Source organism: Myxocyprinus asiaticus, chromosome 38 (genome assembly GCF_019703515.2).
Source record: "Myxocyprinus asiaticus isolate MX2 ecotype Aquarium Trade chromosome 38, UBuf_Myxa_2, whole genome shotgun sequence".
NCBI lineage: Eukaryota > Metazoa > Chordata > Actinopteri > Cypriniformes > Catostomidae > Myxocyprinus > Myxocyprinus asiaticus.
In genome coordinates, this window is record NC_059381.1 from 28,017,584 (window position 1) to 28,030,585 (window position 13,002).

General features: G+C 38.5%; 1 protein-coding gene across 2 annotated transcripts in view; it reads right to left on the reverse strand.

Annotated features, from left to right (window-relative positions):
• Positions 1–65: 65 nt before the first annotated feature.
• The window catches only part of LOC127429320 (brain mitochondrial carrier protein 1-like), a 31,470-nt gene continuing 18,533 nt past the window's right edge, over positions 66–13,002 (reverse strand). For both annotated transcript variants that reach the window (XM_051678284.1, XM_051678285.1), the window contains exons 6-9: positions 11,560–11,655; positions 11,289–11,413; positions 9,977–10,190; positions 66–9,491 (exon numbers count right to left, since the gene is read on the reverse strand). In XM_051678284.1, the coding sequence (XP_051534244.1) occupies positions 9,450–9,491; positions 9,977–10,190; positions 11,289–11,413; positions 11,560–11,655 (477 nt within the window). In that variant the 3' untranslated portion in view covers positions 66–9,449. The remainder of the gene's footprint in view (positions 9,492–9,976; positions 10,191–11,288; positions 11,414–11,559; positions 11,656–13,002) is intronic.

Here is a 13,002-nt window from a genome sequence, read left to right on the forward strand (position 1 = left end):
TTTTTATTGTCAGGGTGCACACTTACATCAGACAAAGCATAATGAAAAACTAATCAACAAAAAGGTCATTCTTAATACAATTTATTATTTCTTCAAGCAGCAGATCATAATAAATAATGTGTTCACAAAAGACTCTTAACCAAAGTGCGGGTCACAAAGAAATCACAAGGCAACTGCAAGCAGACAAATAATCTAGCAAAATGGCGTACAATGCAGCATAAAAAAAGTGCATGCATAAAGCAAACAAACGATGGGAATTTAAGACATTATGATATAATCTGATTTTCATAATCTGATTCCAAACTCTCCTTTTGTGAAGTAAATATAAAACATTTCCATTGAAAACTGCACATTTTCACAATCTAATTTATCAAATTTGGTTAGTCAAAGAATAGTTCTAGATGCTTAACATATCAAGTATGGGTAACACATTATGCCATGTCAGTTGTCAAGCTGAGTTGTTTTCCTCAATATACAACATTGTGCAGTCTGAACATTCATCATACTGTACCTTACATTTGAAAACCTTCATAATTTTTTTTTTTAAATTACATCTAACACAAAGTACCTCTAGTGAACTGTCTATTCATTTAGAAATATAAAAAGGTGTAAATAAAATCTTCTGAATTAAAAAAAAAAAATAAAAAATAGTAATTGAATATCTGCAAAGCAAAATAAATAGCAAATAATGAAAATAAGAACATAATAGCAGAGACTTTGAGGTTCTCGAGCTTGATCCGGTAGCAGGCTAAAAGTACATTAAAGTGAAAATACTGGCACATGGATTAATGTGGTTTTTGGTCTTTCCTACACATGGAAATAAGCATTTTCACAAGTTACTCAGAGAGGAACATATCATGCACCATGCTGTAGTCACCAATCCAGCAGAAGCCAAAGTTTGAGAAAGAACTGGAAGCAGGTATACTAAACAGGACGCCTTAATCTCAACCTTTTAGTCATATGAACAACAGTTTGCCTATATAACCTAAAGGGATAGTTCACCCCAAAATGAAAATTAATCATGTTGTTTCAAACCCTTATGATTTTTTTTTTTTTCTTCAGTGGAACATAAAAGGAGATGTTGGGCAGAAGGGCTGTCAACAGAGCTGAGAAACAAATTTTTTACTTTAATATTACCAAAATTGGCCAGTCATGTGGCGCTATGCAAAGTTCGGACGTCTGAACGGTGAGCTCTGCACACTTTGCTAGTTTTAATACTTTTTATGTGATAAACCTGTGAGACTCTATACACCCTGATCCATAACTGTTCTATGAAGACAATATGTCAAAGAATTCAAAATCCTCGGGCTCTGGAGGCATTAAAAGACACTTACCTGCTCAAGCTGATAACCCTGACAGGGCCGCAGACCGGGGACTCGGTTTGGACGGTGCGGCGGGAGAGATTCAGCATCAAATGTCGAGCATGTCGGCAATGCTGGCGAAGGTCGTAGCTGACTCGGAGGATATTGCTGTAATATGTCGATCGATCACTGCCATGGAGACAAAATTCTCTGAGGTGGTTACAAGAGTGTCAGACGTTGAGAAACGGATCGATTATCTGAAGTCATCGGAGAAGGAATTAGCTGCTAACCCACTAGCGACTAAGATAGACTTGGAGCGTGTTTTGGAAAAGTTGGAAGACTTAGAGAATCGTAGCCGGCGAAACAACGTCAGAATTGTTGGAATTCCTGAGAACGAAGAATGCCAAGATATGGTGAAATTCCTAGACGAACTCAGGCCATAAGCTGGAAATCGAGCAAGCTCACAGGGTTCCGGCTCAGAGATCCACTGAGGGAGACAGGCCCTTATCAATTCTGGCCAAATTTCTGAGATTATCCAATAAAGATCTCGTGTTACGCGAGGCGAGGAGTAAAGGAAGGCTTTCTTGGAAAGGAAGGCTTTCTCCCGGCCAAATTGAGAATAGATACTAAGGATGGCCGCGAAATATTTTCATGCCCACAGCAAGCAATGTCCTTCATAAAGTCAATGGAATGAGTAGGTCATTGTTTGATACTTTCTATGCAGCCAAGTGGACCTGACTCACTGAACATTCACTTATTCATCCGAGGAACTGAGCACCTTCTTTGTTTCTTTTTGTGCTGGTTCTGCCTAGTGGCTGGAGTATGTTTTGTGCAGTAACACTCCTGAAAAAAAAACAAAAATAAAACACTCCTTCGGGACAGTTTTAGATGAATCTGCACGTTCTTTGTTCTTACGCCTCTTATTGGTTGGAGTTTGTTCTGTGGAATATTTCTTGCAAAACATTGGAGTGATTAGGGCATTTTTTGCACTCATGTAACACCCAAGTCTGACTCACTGAACATTCACTTCACTCTCCTAGGAAACTGGGTGCCTTTTTTGTTTCTTTTTGTGCTGGTTCCACCTAGCGGCTGGAGTTTGTTTTGTGGAGGAACACACCTTCGGAACAGTTATGTGGATGAACCTACACATCTTTGTGTTTATCCCGCCTATTGGCTGGAGTTTGTTTTATTGATTATTTTCTGTTGTGTAATTCTGTCTCACAAAATTTGTATAGAAGCAACAGACTTGAGCAATCCGATGGCAAAGTTGTCATGGGGGCTCTCGTAGGCATACATGGACTGTTTGAGTTTAGAGGGATGGACGCCAGTTGGCGCTGTCATGCACGGGGTTAATGCACACATTTTTCTTTTTTCAGTTTTTTTTTTTTTTTTTTTTGTTGTTCTGGGGAAGTTTGGGGTTTGTTGGTGCTCTAATGTTGGAATGTGGTCTTTATAATTTTGTTTTTGACACAATCTATTTTTTCTAATATGTCAAAATATCAAATGTTCATATGAGTGGATTGTCTCTCTCCACGTGGAATGTGAATGGGTTGAGGCACCCCATAAAAAGAAGGTTATTTCTTTTCTTAAACTTAAGAAATATGATATTGTGTTTCTTCAAGAAATGCATCTTTCCCCACAGGAAGCTGAAAAATTTGGGAAGATATGAGGTGGACATGTTTTCTTTAGTGCTGGCTCAAGTAAGAGCAGAGGAGTCATTACATTGATAAGTAAACATCTACAATTCAAATGTCTCACAGGTTAATGACTCATTATTAGAATGAGTCATTATTGTTTTAGCAGAAATTCAGAGGCAAAGGTTGATTTTGGCTAATATTTACGCACCTAACGATGATGATCAGGGCTTTTTTATAGATCTTGAAGGGATGTTACAAGCCGCTGGCACCCCTTATGATATAATATTGGGAGGAGACTTTAATCTGTTGATGGACTCAATCCTTGATCATAGAGAAGCAAAAGTGTGAAAGCCCCCTAAAGCAACACTGACGCTTCTCATGATGTGTAAAAAATCTTTGTCTTACAGATATTAGGAGATTTTTGAACCCATCTAGTATGGACTATCAATTTTTTTCATCAGTCCTTAAGATTTATTCTAGAATAGATTTTTATATATATATATATAAGTCCCTCATTTCATCTGTAGTGGATTGCTCAGTTGGAAACATCTTAGTCTCAGATCACACCCTGGTGAGTTTAGAGGTGTTGCCACATATGGAGAAAAAGAAATCATATAGTTGCCACTTTAATGTATCCCTTTTGCAAAATCCTGAATTCCAACAAATGTTATAAATCAATGTTTATATGGAGACCAACTGGTCATGGCTTGGGAGGCACTTAAAGCGGTTCTTAGGGGTCGGATCATACAGTATGCCTCATTCATCAAAAAATCCAAAGCACGAGAACTCGTGGAGTTGGAAGGAAATATTAAAAGTGCCGAGGCAGAGCTGAAGCGCCGAATGTCGTCTGATGGCCTCAGAGAATTGACCCAATTGAAAATACAGATATAATACTATTTTGTCATGGAAGGTGAAGTTTTGGCTATTCAGGGCAAGACTGTCATACTTTGAGTCAGGGGAAAAGGCATGGAAACTTTTGGCTAGATATATAAAGCAGAGAGAGTCTTTTTCTACCATTCCCTCAGTGAAATCAGCTGGTGGTGAAATATTTACCTCAGCCATTGATATTAATAATGCTTTTTAAGATCTTGATCTTTATAGTTCCACATCTTCGTCTACTGATAAAGATTTTAGAAACTTTGTGGAACCATTAGAACTCCCTAAACTGACGAACTGAGCAAAAAAATTCTCTTGATTCTGAGATAACCTTGGCGAGGTAATTAGCTCCGGGGCCAGATGGTTTTGCCACTGAAATTTTTTAGATCTTATGTTACAGAACTGGCTCCGCTTTTGTTAGAAGTTTACAAGGAATCATTAAAGAATGGAAAGCTTCCGCCAACCACAACACAAGCCCAGATCAGTCTGATTCTTAAAAGGGACAAAGATCCAAGCGAGTGTAAGAATTAACATCCAATTTCCCTGATCCAGCTAGATGTCAAAATATTGTCAAAAATTCTGGCTAACCGATTATGACATCTCTTATACATACAGATCAGGTGGGGTTTAGTCGGGGCCGCAGCTCTTCTGATAACATTAGGCGTTTCATCAATATTATGTGGTCAGTGGCGAATGATCAAACTCTGGTCGCGGCCATCTCACTTGATGCCGAAAAGGTGTATGATATGGTAGAATGGGATTATCTTTTTAAGATTTTGGAAATATACGGGTTCGGGAATACTTTTGTTGGATGGATTAAGTTACTTTATAGACACCCGGTAGCGGCGGTACAAATAAATGGATTAATTTCAGATTATTTTACTCTGGATAGGGGCACCCGGCAGGGTTGCCCTCTTTCCCCATTATTGTTCTGTCTTGCCCTGGAACCATTAGCAGCCATGATAAGAAAAGAGGATGATTTTCCACGGGTGATGGCAGGAGGTGTGGCACATAAACTTCTGCTTCACGCAGATATTTTATTACTAGTCTCTGACCCTTCTAGATCTATGCCTTGCCTTCACAGAATTATTCATTCCTTTTCTAAGTTCTCAGGATACAGAGTAAACTGGTCTAAATCTGAAGCTTTGGCTCTGACAGCGTACTGCCCAATAATAGCTTTTCAGCCAGGTGCCTTTCAGTGGCCCAAACAGGGCATTAAGTATTTGGGTATTTTATTCCCAGCAAATTTGTGTGATTTATTTAGAGTTAATTTTGACCCTTTAATAAAAGGTTTGAGCGATGTGGGCAGGTGGGCTTCATTACATTTATCGATGACTGGGAAGATTAATGTTATTAAAATGAACTGTATTCCAAAATTCAACTACCTACTACAGTCCCTCCCTATAGATGCCCCCCTCACTTATTTCAAGCAATTTGATAGCATAGCGAAGTCCTTCATTTGGAATGGGAAACATCCCAGATTACATTTCAGTAAGCTGCATTGGCCGATTGACAAAGGTGGGCTAGGCCTAAACAAGATTTTGTTTTATTATGCATTCAGTCTCAGATATTTGGCTCACTGGTCACTTCCACCTGAGAGAGCCCCTCCCTGGTTTTGTATTGAACAGGAAGTTCTTGCCCCTACTTCACCATTGCAAAGCCTTTCTATCAAACTATCCGGAGAAGTTAAATTACACCCCGTTATCTCGCATTTACACTCGGTATGGACAAAAGTGTCGAGAGTGTTTAATTCGGACATTTATTTAAATGTTGCCTCGAGCTTATGGCCCAAATTATGTATAATAAGTCCCCTTTCTGCTGTTCAGAGTGGATTGTGAGGGAGGTTAATACACTCAGTGGCCTATATGAGAGCGGAGTGTTGAGATCCTTTGAAAATCTGGTTCAACATTTTGGGATTCCAAGATCTCAGTTCTTTAGGTATTTACAGCTGCGCCACCTGCTCTGTACTATTTTTGGGAGTAGCATACACCCCCCTAAAGCGGCAGATACTCTGGGAGTGGTGATTACTGCTTTTGGAAAAGGTCATGAGGCATCAGTGTATTACTCCCTGCTAATTCAGAGTCTGGGGGATGGAGCTTCAAATTTTCTCAAGAGATTATGGGAGAAAGATTTAAACTTGGTATTGGAGGAGGGAGAGTGGGCTAGGATTCTAAAAAGTGTCAAGTTTGCATCTAGAGATGTAAGGGTGTGCCTTATGCAATTCAAGATTTTACATCGATTCTTTTGGACCCCCTCTAGATTGTATAGGCTTGGTTTTAAAGACACACCCATCTGCTGGCGATGCCAATCTGAGGATGGAGAAATAACCCATGTCTTTTGGGGGCGTGTTAAGATCCAGGAATTTTGGTTGAAGGTTCAGAGTCTTGTGTGTGATGTACTGGGCACTCGGGTTTCATTTTGCCCCAGACTCTGTATTCTGGGCAATGGGGCGGTCATCGATGTTGAGAACAGACACATAAAGAGTTGGGTCCTAACCAGCGTCATGATCGCCAGACAGATTCTTTTAACAGGTTGGAGGTCAGCTGGAGCGCCCTCATTTCAGGAGTGGTGCTCGGAGATGGGGAGGGTGGTGGCCTTTGAAGAAGAGTCATTTAGAAGACTAGGGAAATTGAATTTGTTTATGGAGAAATGGGGCGGATATCTGATGTTGCTGGATGTGTGATTGTTATTTTTTATATTTTTGTGTGTCTATAATCATGTACGACCACTGGGATGTTGTTGGGGGCCAGGGTGGGGTTGGGGATTGGGAGGGGTGATAGTGGTGGTTAATTGTTGATTCTTATTATCACTACCGTTCAAAAGTTTGGGGTCACTTGCCTGAAATGTTTCTCATGATCTAAAAAAACCTTTTGACCTGAAGGCGTATGCTTAAATGTTTGAAATTAGCTTTGTAGACAAAAATATAATTGTGCCAACATAATTTAATTACAAAACTAAAATTTTATAATAAAAAAAATGTTTTTGAAATGGATGACTTGGACCGAATAATTAAGAAAAGCAGCCACTAAGTGCCCAGCATATAGATGGGAACTCCTTCAATACTGTTTAAAAAGCATCCCAGGGTGATACCTCAAGAAGTTGGTTGAGAAATGCCAAGAGTACATTTCTGTAAAATCGAGGCAAAGTGTGGCCACTTTGAAGATGCTAAAATATAACACAGTTTTGATTTATTTTGGATTTTTTTAGTCACAACATAATTCCCAAATTTCCATTTCTATTATTCCATAGTTGTGATGACTTTACAATTATTCTAAAGTGTGGGGGGGAAAAAAAAAAATAAATACAAATAAAGAATAAGTGACCCTAAACTTTTGAACTGTAGTGTTTATGTTTTGTTTTTCTCTTTTCAATAAGTAAATCAATAAAAAATTGTTAATAAGAAAAATATTACCAAAATTCAAATTAGATTAACATTTTTAAGCCATTATTTCAGTTAGGGGGAAAAACAAGTAGGTATAACTGCAGGCCGGAGACCTCCAAATGGGGGCCGAATCTCCAAAAGAGGGTGGGGTTCCTCCAGAAGGGGCATGGTTACTCCAAATGGGGGCGTCACTTCCACTCACAGTTAAGGATAGGGAAAGAGTTAGGTTAGGGTCTCTCTATATCTTTAATGGCGGTTTGGAGCTCCCGCCTCTTTTTTGGCCTGCAGCTATAACCTTCTCAGATTTTTTTAATCAATATTGTCTCCAAAGTCACACAAAAGGGCGCAATGAATCTAAACTCCTTGCAAAAACTCCTTTCAATTTGAAATAGTGTTTTTAAAATGCATTGCTTATGCTGCAAGACGCAACAGCCAAAGACCTCCACCTAAGGGGTAAATCACACCGAACACCTTTTTGTGTCACCATTTTTCAATGGTTTGTGTCAACATGCACCAGACTGATGTTTTTGACTGTTGCTTTGCATCTTGCTGTTTTTTAAGTGTCTTGTGAAGGAATGCTGTGTTTTGTAGATGCCGTGATCGGTCTGAACAGTACCTAGGTTATCATCAGTGCTTGGCACACATTCAGAATTTGAAAGCACCATTTAAGCATTTGAATGTGATTTTTTTTTTTTTATTCAACGAATATTTGATTTCAAATTTTAATTTGACAGCCTTTTTGGGCAGCATGCCAGCCTCACTCAGTTAATTTAATTGTATGGAAAAAGAAACCTAACATCCAAAAAAAACCTAACATCATCTTTTGCGTGCCATGGAAGAAAGTCATATGGACAACATGAGGGTAATTATTAAGTAAACGACAGAATTTACATTTTTGGGTGAACTATTTCTTTATGCAAATCGCAAGACTTAATGTTTGCTTAGAAGTGTACAGTACAGTTTGATTTATTAATGAGCATGTTACAAGTGTTCACAAGGGCTCACTATAAATCATAGCTGAAATGTTTAAGTATAATTATTCAATTTGACTAGCACATCAGGAAGCATAAACAGATCGGACGAAGGCATACATATTAAAGCAAGTGATAAGGCTTGAAATATTGATGTCAAACAGTAATGAATATATAACAGTACTTACCCAATAATAATAATGCATCACTTTTGAAAACTCACAATGTAGCAACAACAATATAGTTCTGGTTCAATACATGTACACTTTGGCAATAAGGCAAGCACCCAAAATGCATCCCACCCTTTTTTCACAAAGTCTGATTTAAACCAAAAAACTTTGTATATGCTAATATTTTATTCTATCGTACAGTAGCAGTACTTACACACTTTGACGCCTGCCAAAATATTTGACATTTTGCATGTGTTTCACTGAACACAACCACTCACACTCTACATACAAACACACATGCACATGTAAATGGCAATAAAGATATCACAGAAAACAAAAAAAACAGTACATATCTTGTGCAATATCACAGAGGTCTTCGACACCATAAAGAGGTCTTTGAAATTTCGAATATGGAGGGAACAACACTTTTTGTGCACATGGTGTTCAAAGATACAATATTCATGGTTTGCAACACAGACAACCAATCACGTCTGCACTGTATGCATAATCCAAAAGGGCATTCCTGTTATTGAAGCCATAACTAATTTATACCCTTGTCATTTAAAAGCTTTTAAGCCTAATTTGGTGTGTGTTGACCTCAAATATTTCTATGGGTTCTTATATGAAACAGCTTCTGCTTCCTTTCACAAGCAGTGTTTAATTAAACACTAAACTACTGCTCCTTCTACATTCCCATCCAGCGGACCAGTCTTCAGTAAAATTCAGTATATGCTATGCACAAAAAGATGCCAAACTCCCAAGCCAGAGGCAACAAACAGTGCCTGGTGGATTCCAGTTTAACATATAGCCCTTTCCCTCAAATGTACACCTGTGTGGCTACAAGCTGGCCAAGCATACATTATTGTAACTCCACTGGGCTTCTAAGCATTAGCGCTGACAGATGAGATAGCTGCCAGGACTTCAAGGAATAATGGTGCAAAAAGGAGTGTCTTAAAATGTCAAATATGTACAAATACAAATGAGAACCAAAATAAAACAAGCTCTTAAATAAACATACAGGTGAGTGATGGAGATGGGACGGTGAATGCTTAACAACAGAAGCCTTGCATTTACGCGCACACAGTCCAGCGAAGAGTCACAGATTCACTCAACTACAATGGAAGCTTCTTCAGCTGCTCAAATGTGATGAAGAACTGAAATTTAAGTTAAGAATAACAGGTAAACTGTATTTGGGTTGTGTATAATTTATCCACACACATACCTGGGATGCTGTTAAAACAGTTTTCCTATGTATACTGGGCACTTGTTAGATCCTTTTTCCTTCACTATCTTTCCCAAATTTACCATTTCAATTCTTTTACTTAATTTTAGTTTTGTAACAACATTTCTATGTATATGAATTTGACAGCAAAATAATTTTAAACATTTACATTTTGGTAACTTCTGTCAAATGAAACATTAACATTCAAGGTAATCTGTATTATAAAAAAAATAAAGAATATTGGTATAAATGTCTTGTTTTTTAATGACTGCAATGTGTCTTGCAGTAATGTTCCAAACTTCCTGTTGCAATGTGCTGACCTCTAGTGGTTAGACTATGCAAACACCAAAAAAAAAAACTAGGACGCTATTTTTAAATACAAAGTTAACAAACAGATATTTCGTTGCTAAAGGATACAATGATATTCCAGGGCCCCAGACGCAGCCAGTTGGGCCAGAAGCCTTTATAAAGAGCAAAGAAGCCCTCATTTCTCCAGGTCTGCATGAGTCCGTCTAGGGTACCTTTGTACAGAGGGTTACCAGCAAGCACACGCTGGTTCATCATACGTGTCCTCACAACGTCCACTGGGTTGGAGGCCAGAGCCCCTGCCAGACCACATGTGAAACTGGAACTGAATAAACAGAGGAAATAATATGGGTCAGGTTCGTTATGATGTCAATGTAATAACGGATTTTTACATTTTGTTCCCTCCATCGGTGAGTGTGTTTACATGCATGATCTTACACTGATTATCCTTAATAAGCCAACAATGTGTAAGGTCATGTAAATGCCTTGAATGTCTTTCCTTTATTGAGTTAAGGTCATAAATGGTTTAAGCATAAACTGATTCACACAGGAAGATTTTTGCCAATTACCCTGATTTCACATTGCATGTAAACACCTTTACCACAGGGGGCATGAGTAGCTCAGCGAGTAAAGACGCTGACTACCACCCCTGGAGTTGCAAGTTCGAATCCAGGGTGTGCTGAGTGACTCCATCCAGGTCTCCTGAGCAACCAAATTGGCCCGGTTGCTAGGGAGGGTAGAGTCACATGGGGCAACCTCCTCGTGGTTGCTCTAATGTGGTTCACTCTCGGTGGGGCGTGTGGTGAGTTGTGCGTGGATGCCGCGGAGAATAGCGTGAAGCCTCCACACGCGCTATGTCTCCATGTTAACGCGCTCAACAAGCCACGTGATAAGATGCACAGTTGACGTCTCGGAGGCAACTGAGATTCGTCCTCTGCCACCTGGATTGAGGCGAGTCACTACGCCACCACGAGGACTGAAAGCACATTGGGAATTGGGCATTCCAAATTGGGAAGAAAAATGTGAGAAAATCCACACAAAAGCCCACACCTTTACCACCGTTGTTACTAGGAATGGGCATTTAGAGTAATTTTGTAGTTGAGTACTCTAACACATAAGAAATGAGTAATTGATTACTTGAAATTTAGATCATGAAAATTTCAAAATCTACCAACAGCCATGCACATGGATAAATATTTTTTAATGAATTTGACTAAATATTGTGTACAAGTGTTGCATACATCTCATATGCAGCCATTTAATTGTATTCTGCAGTATATCGCCATCTACTACCCTGCTCTTTAGAAATCAGTATCGTATTTTGAAAAATCCACTTCGGCCGAACACTGGTTGGGTTTGTAATTACATTGAAACTGGGACCAAATTGTATATGAACACAAAGTACTGGTCTAGAGAAGCTCACATGAAATGTGTGAAAACCGTGTCTCCCATCAGGCCTGAAAGGATCAGGTGCTTTTTGGTGATGTCATAGACCGGTAGCTCCACACCCACCACAATGGCTGCTCTTTGTGCTGTGGGAATGACACCCTGAAATAAAAATATTGGTTGATCGTAAAGCTCAAATGTTGACTCAACGTCTAGTTTTGTTAAGAAGTTGAAATACAAAGGAGTAATTCTGACCACACATACTCTAAAATCTCATCAAAGATGTGGAAAACGAGTCAAGCACTCACCCTCCACAGGCCTCGAGTGCCTTCTGTCTGGTAAATGTTGATGAAGTTAGACATCATACTGCCTTGTAACAGACTGCCTTGAGCTTGCATTCTGATCTGAGAACAAAACCAAAGGAAATAACAGAACATCAGATAAAACAAAACTCTTGTGTGTTCAAACAAACAAAAAGTTAGAAAAGACGATGTCAAATCTGTTTTCAAATATGTTTGACTCAGTTTTATGTATATCAGGGTTCCCACACACTTTGTTAATTTATAGGAGTTTTCCCCAGTTGTCTGTGATCACTGGAGAAAGATTGTAAATCATTTAATTGAGACTGCATGCATAAGAGCTATTTCTAGCCAATGGATTTTTATAGCTGAGCTTAACTGGGAAATATTATGTCCAATAAAGACATTTCCCTGACTTTTCCAGGCTTTTAAACTATGACTTATACTACACATAAATAATAAATATTGATATTATATTCATGTTGTTTAGCCAGAGGGGAACTGGCCCCCACAGTGAGCCTGGTTTCCCCCAAGGTTGTGTTTCTCCGTTAACCAACATCTTATGGAGTTTTGTGTTCCTTGCCACGATCGCCTTCAGCTTGCTCACTGGGGGTCGAAATACAAATATTATTTACTTATTTTAAAGGCACAATTAACAATAATGTTTTTTATTAAACCGCACTATTATGACTCTAAGACAGGGGTATTCAATTAAAGTTCCAGGAGGTCCAGCCTCTACATTTCCTTCCCAGTAAAGGTACGGATAATAATACATAGCTTACATGGAGTCAGTAGTCATATGGTTATGAAATTATATAATATACTGTATATTTTTGAAAAGTTTTAAATTTTAACTTGCCACGTTGGCAGCAATAGTTTGTAAAGAAACAAAATAAATAAATCCTAAACAGTCAAAATAGTCTCTTCAAAACTGGGCAGGGATGAGGACACTGGGGGCCCAGAGACAGCTAAGTAGTGGGGTCTGATGTATCTTCTACCAAAGGATTAAAATGTTTCATCAAGACTTCATCAGTCGAGGGCACTTGGATATGAATATTAAAAGATAAGATCAACAGTTTGTTTTGAAGCTGAAAAACAGCAGTCCAGTTTTTGTGTTTAAATATTATTACATTCAGAATATATAGTATGTTTAAGGGACATAGGAGGCCTTTTGACAGATAAAAAATACTGTATGGGGGTTCAGGGGTGTCCCCTGAGAGAAAAATGTATAAAAATGTCTGAATTGACCATTTTTATATTTTCCTTGAAGTGAGAATTTACTAACAAACAATTTACATAACAGTGAAGCATTAAAATACTGTTTGCTTAATTTAAGTATAAATAGGCTTTTTCTTGCCATCCATGACATCTCTGATTAATTTTCACAAAATTAGAACAAAAATCTGTCTCTTTATTATAAAAAAGGCTCCTAACATGCTGATTAATGAAGCT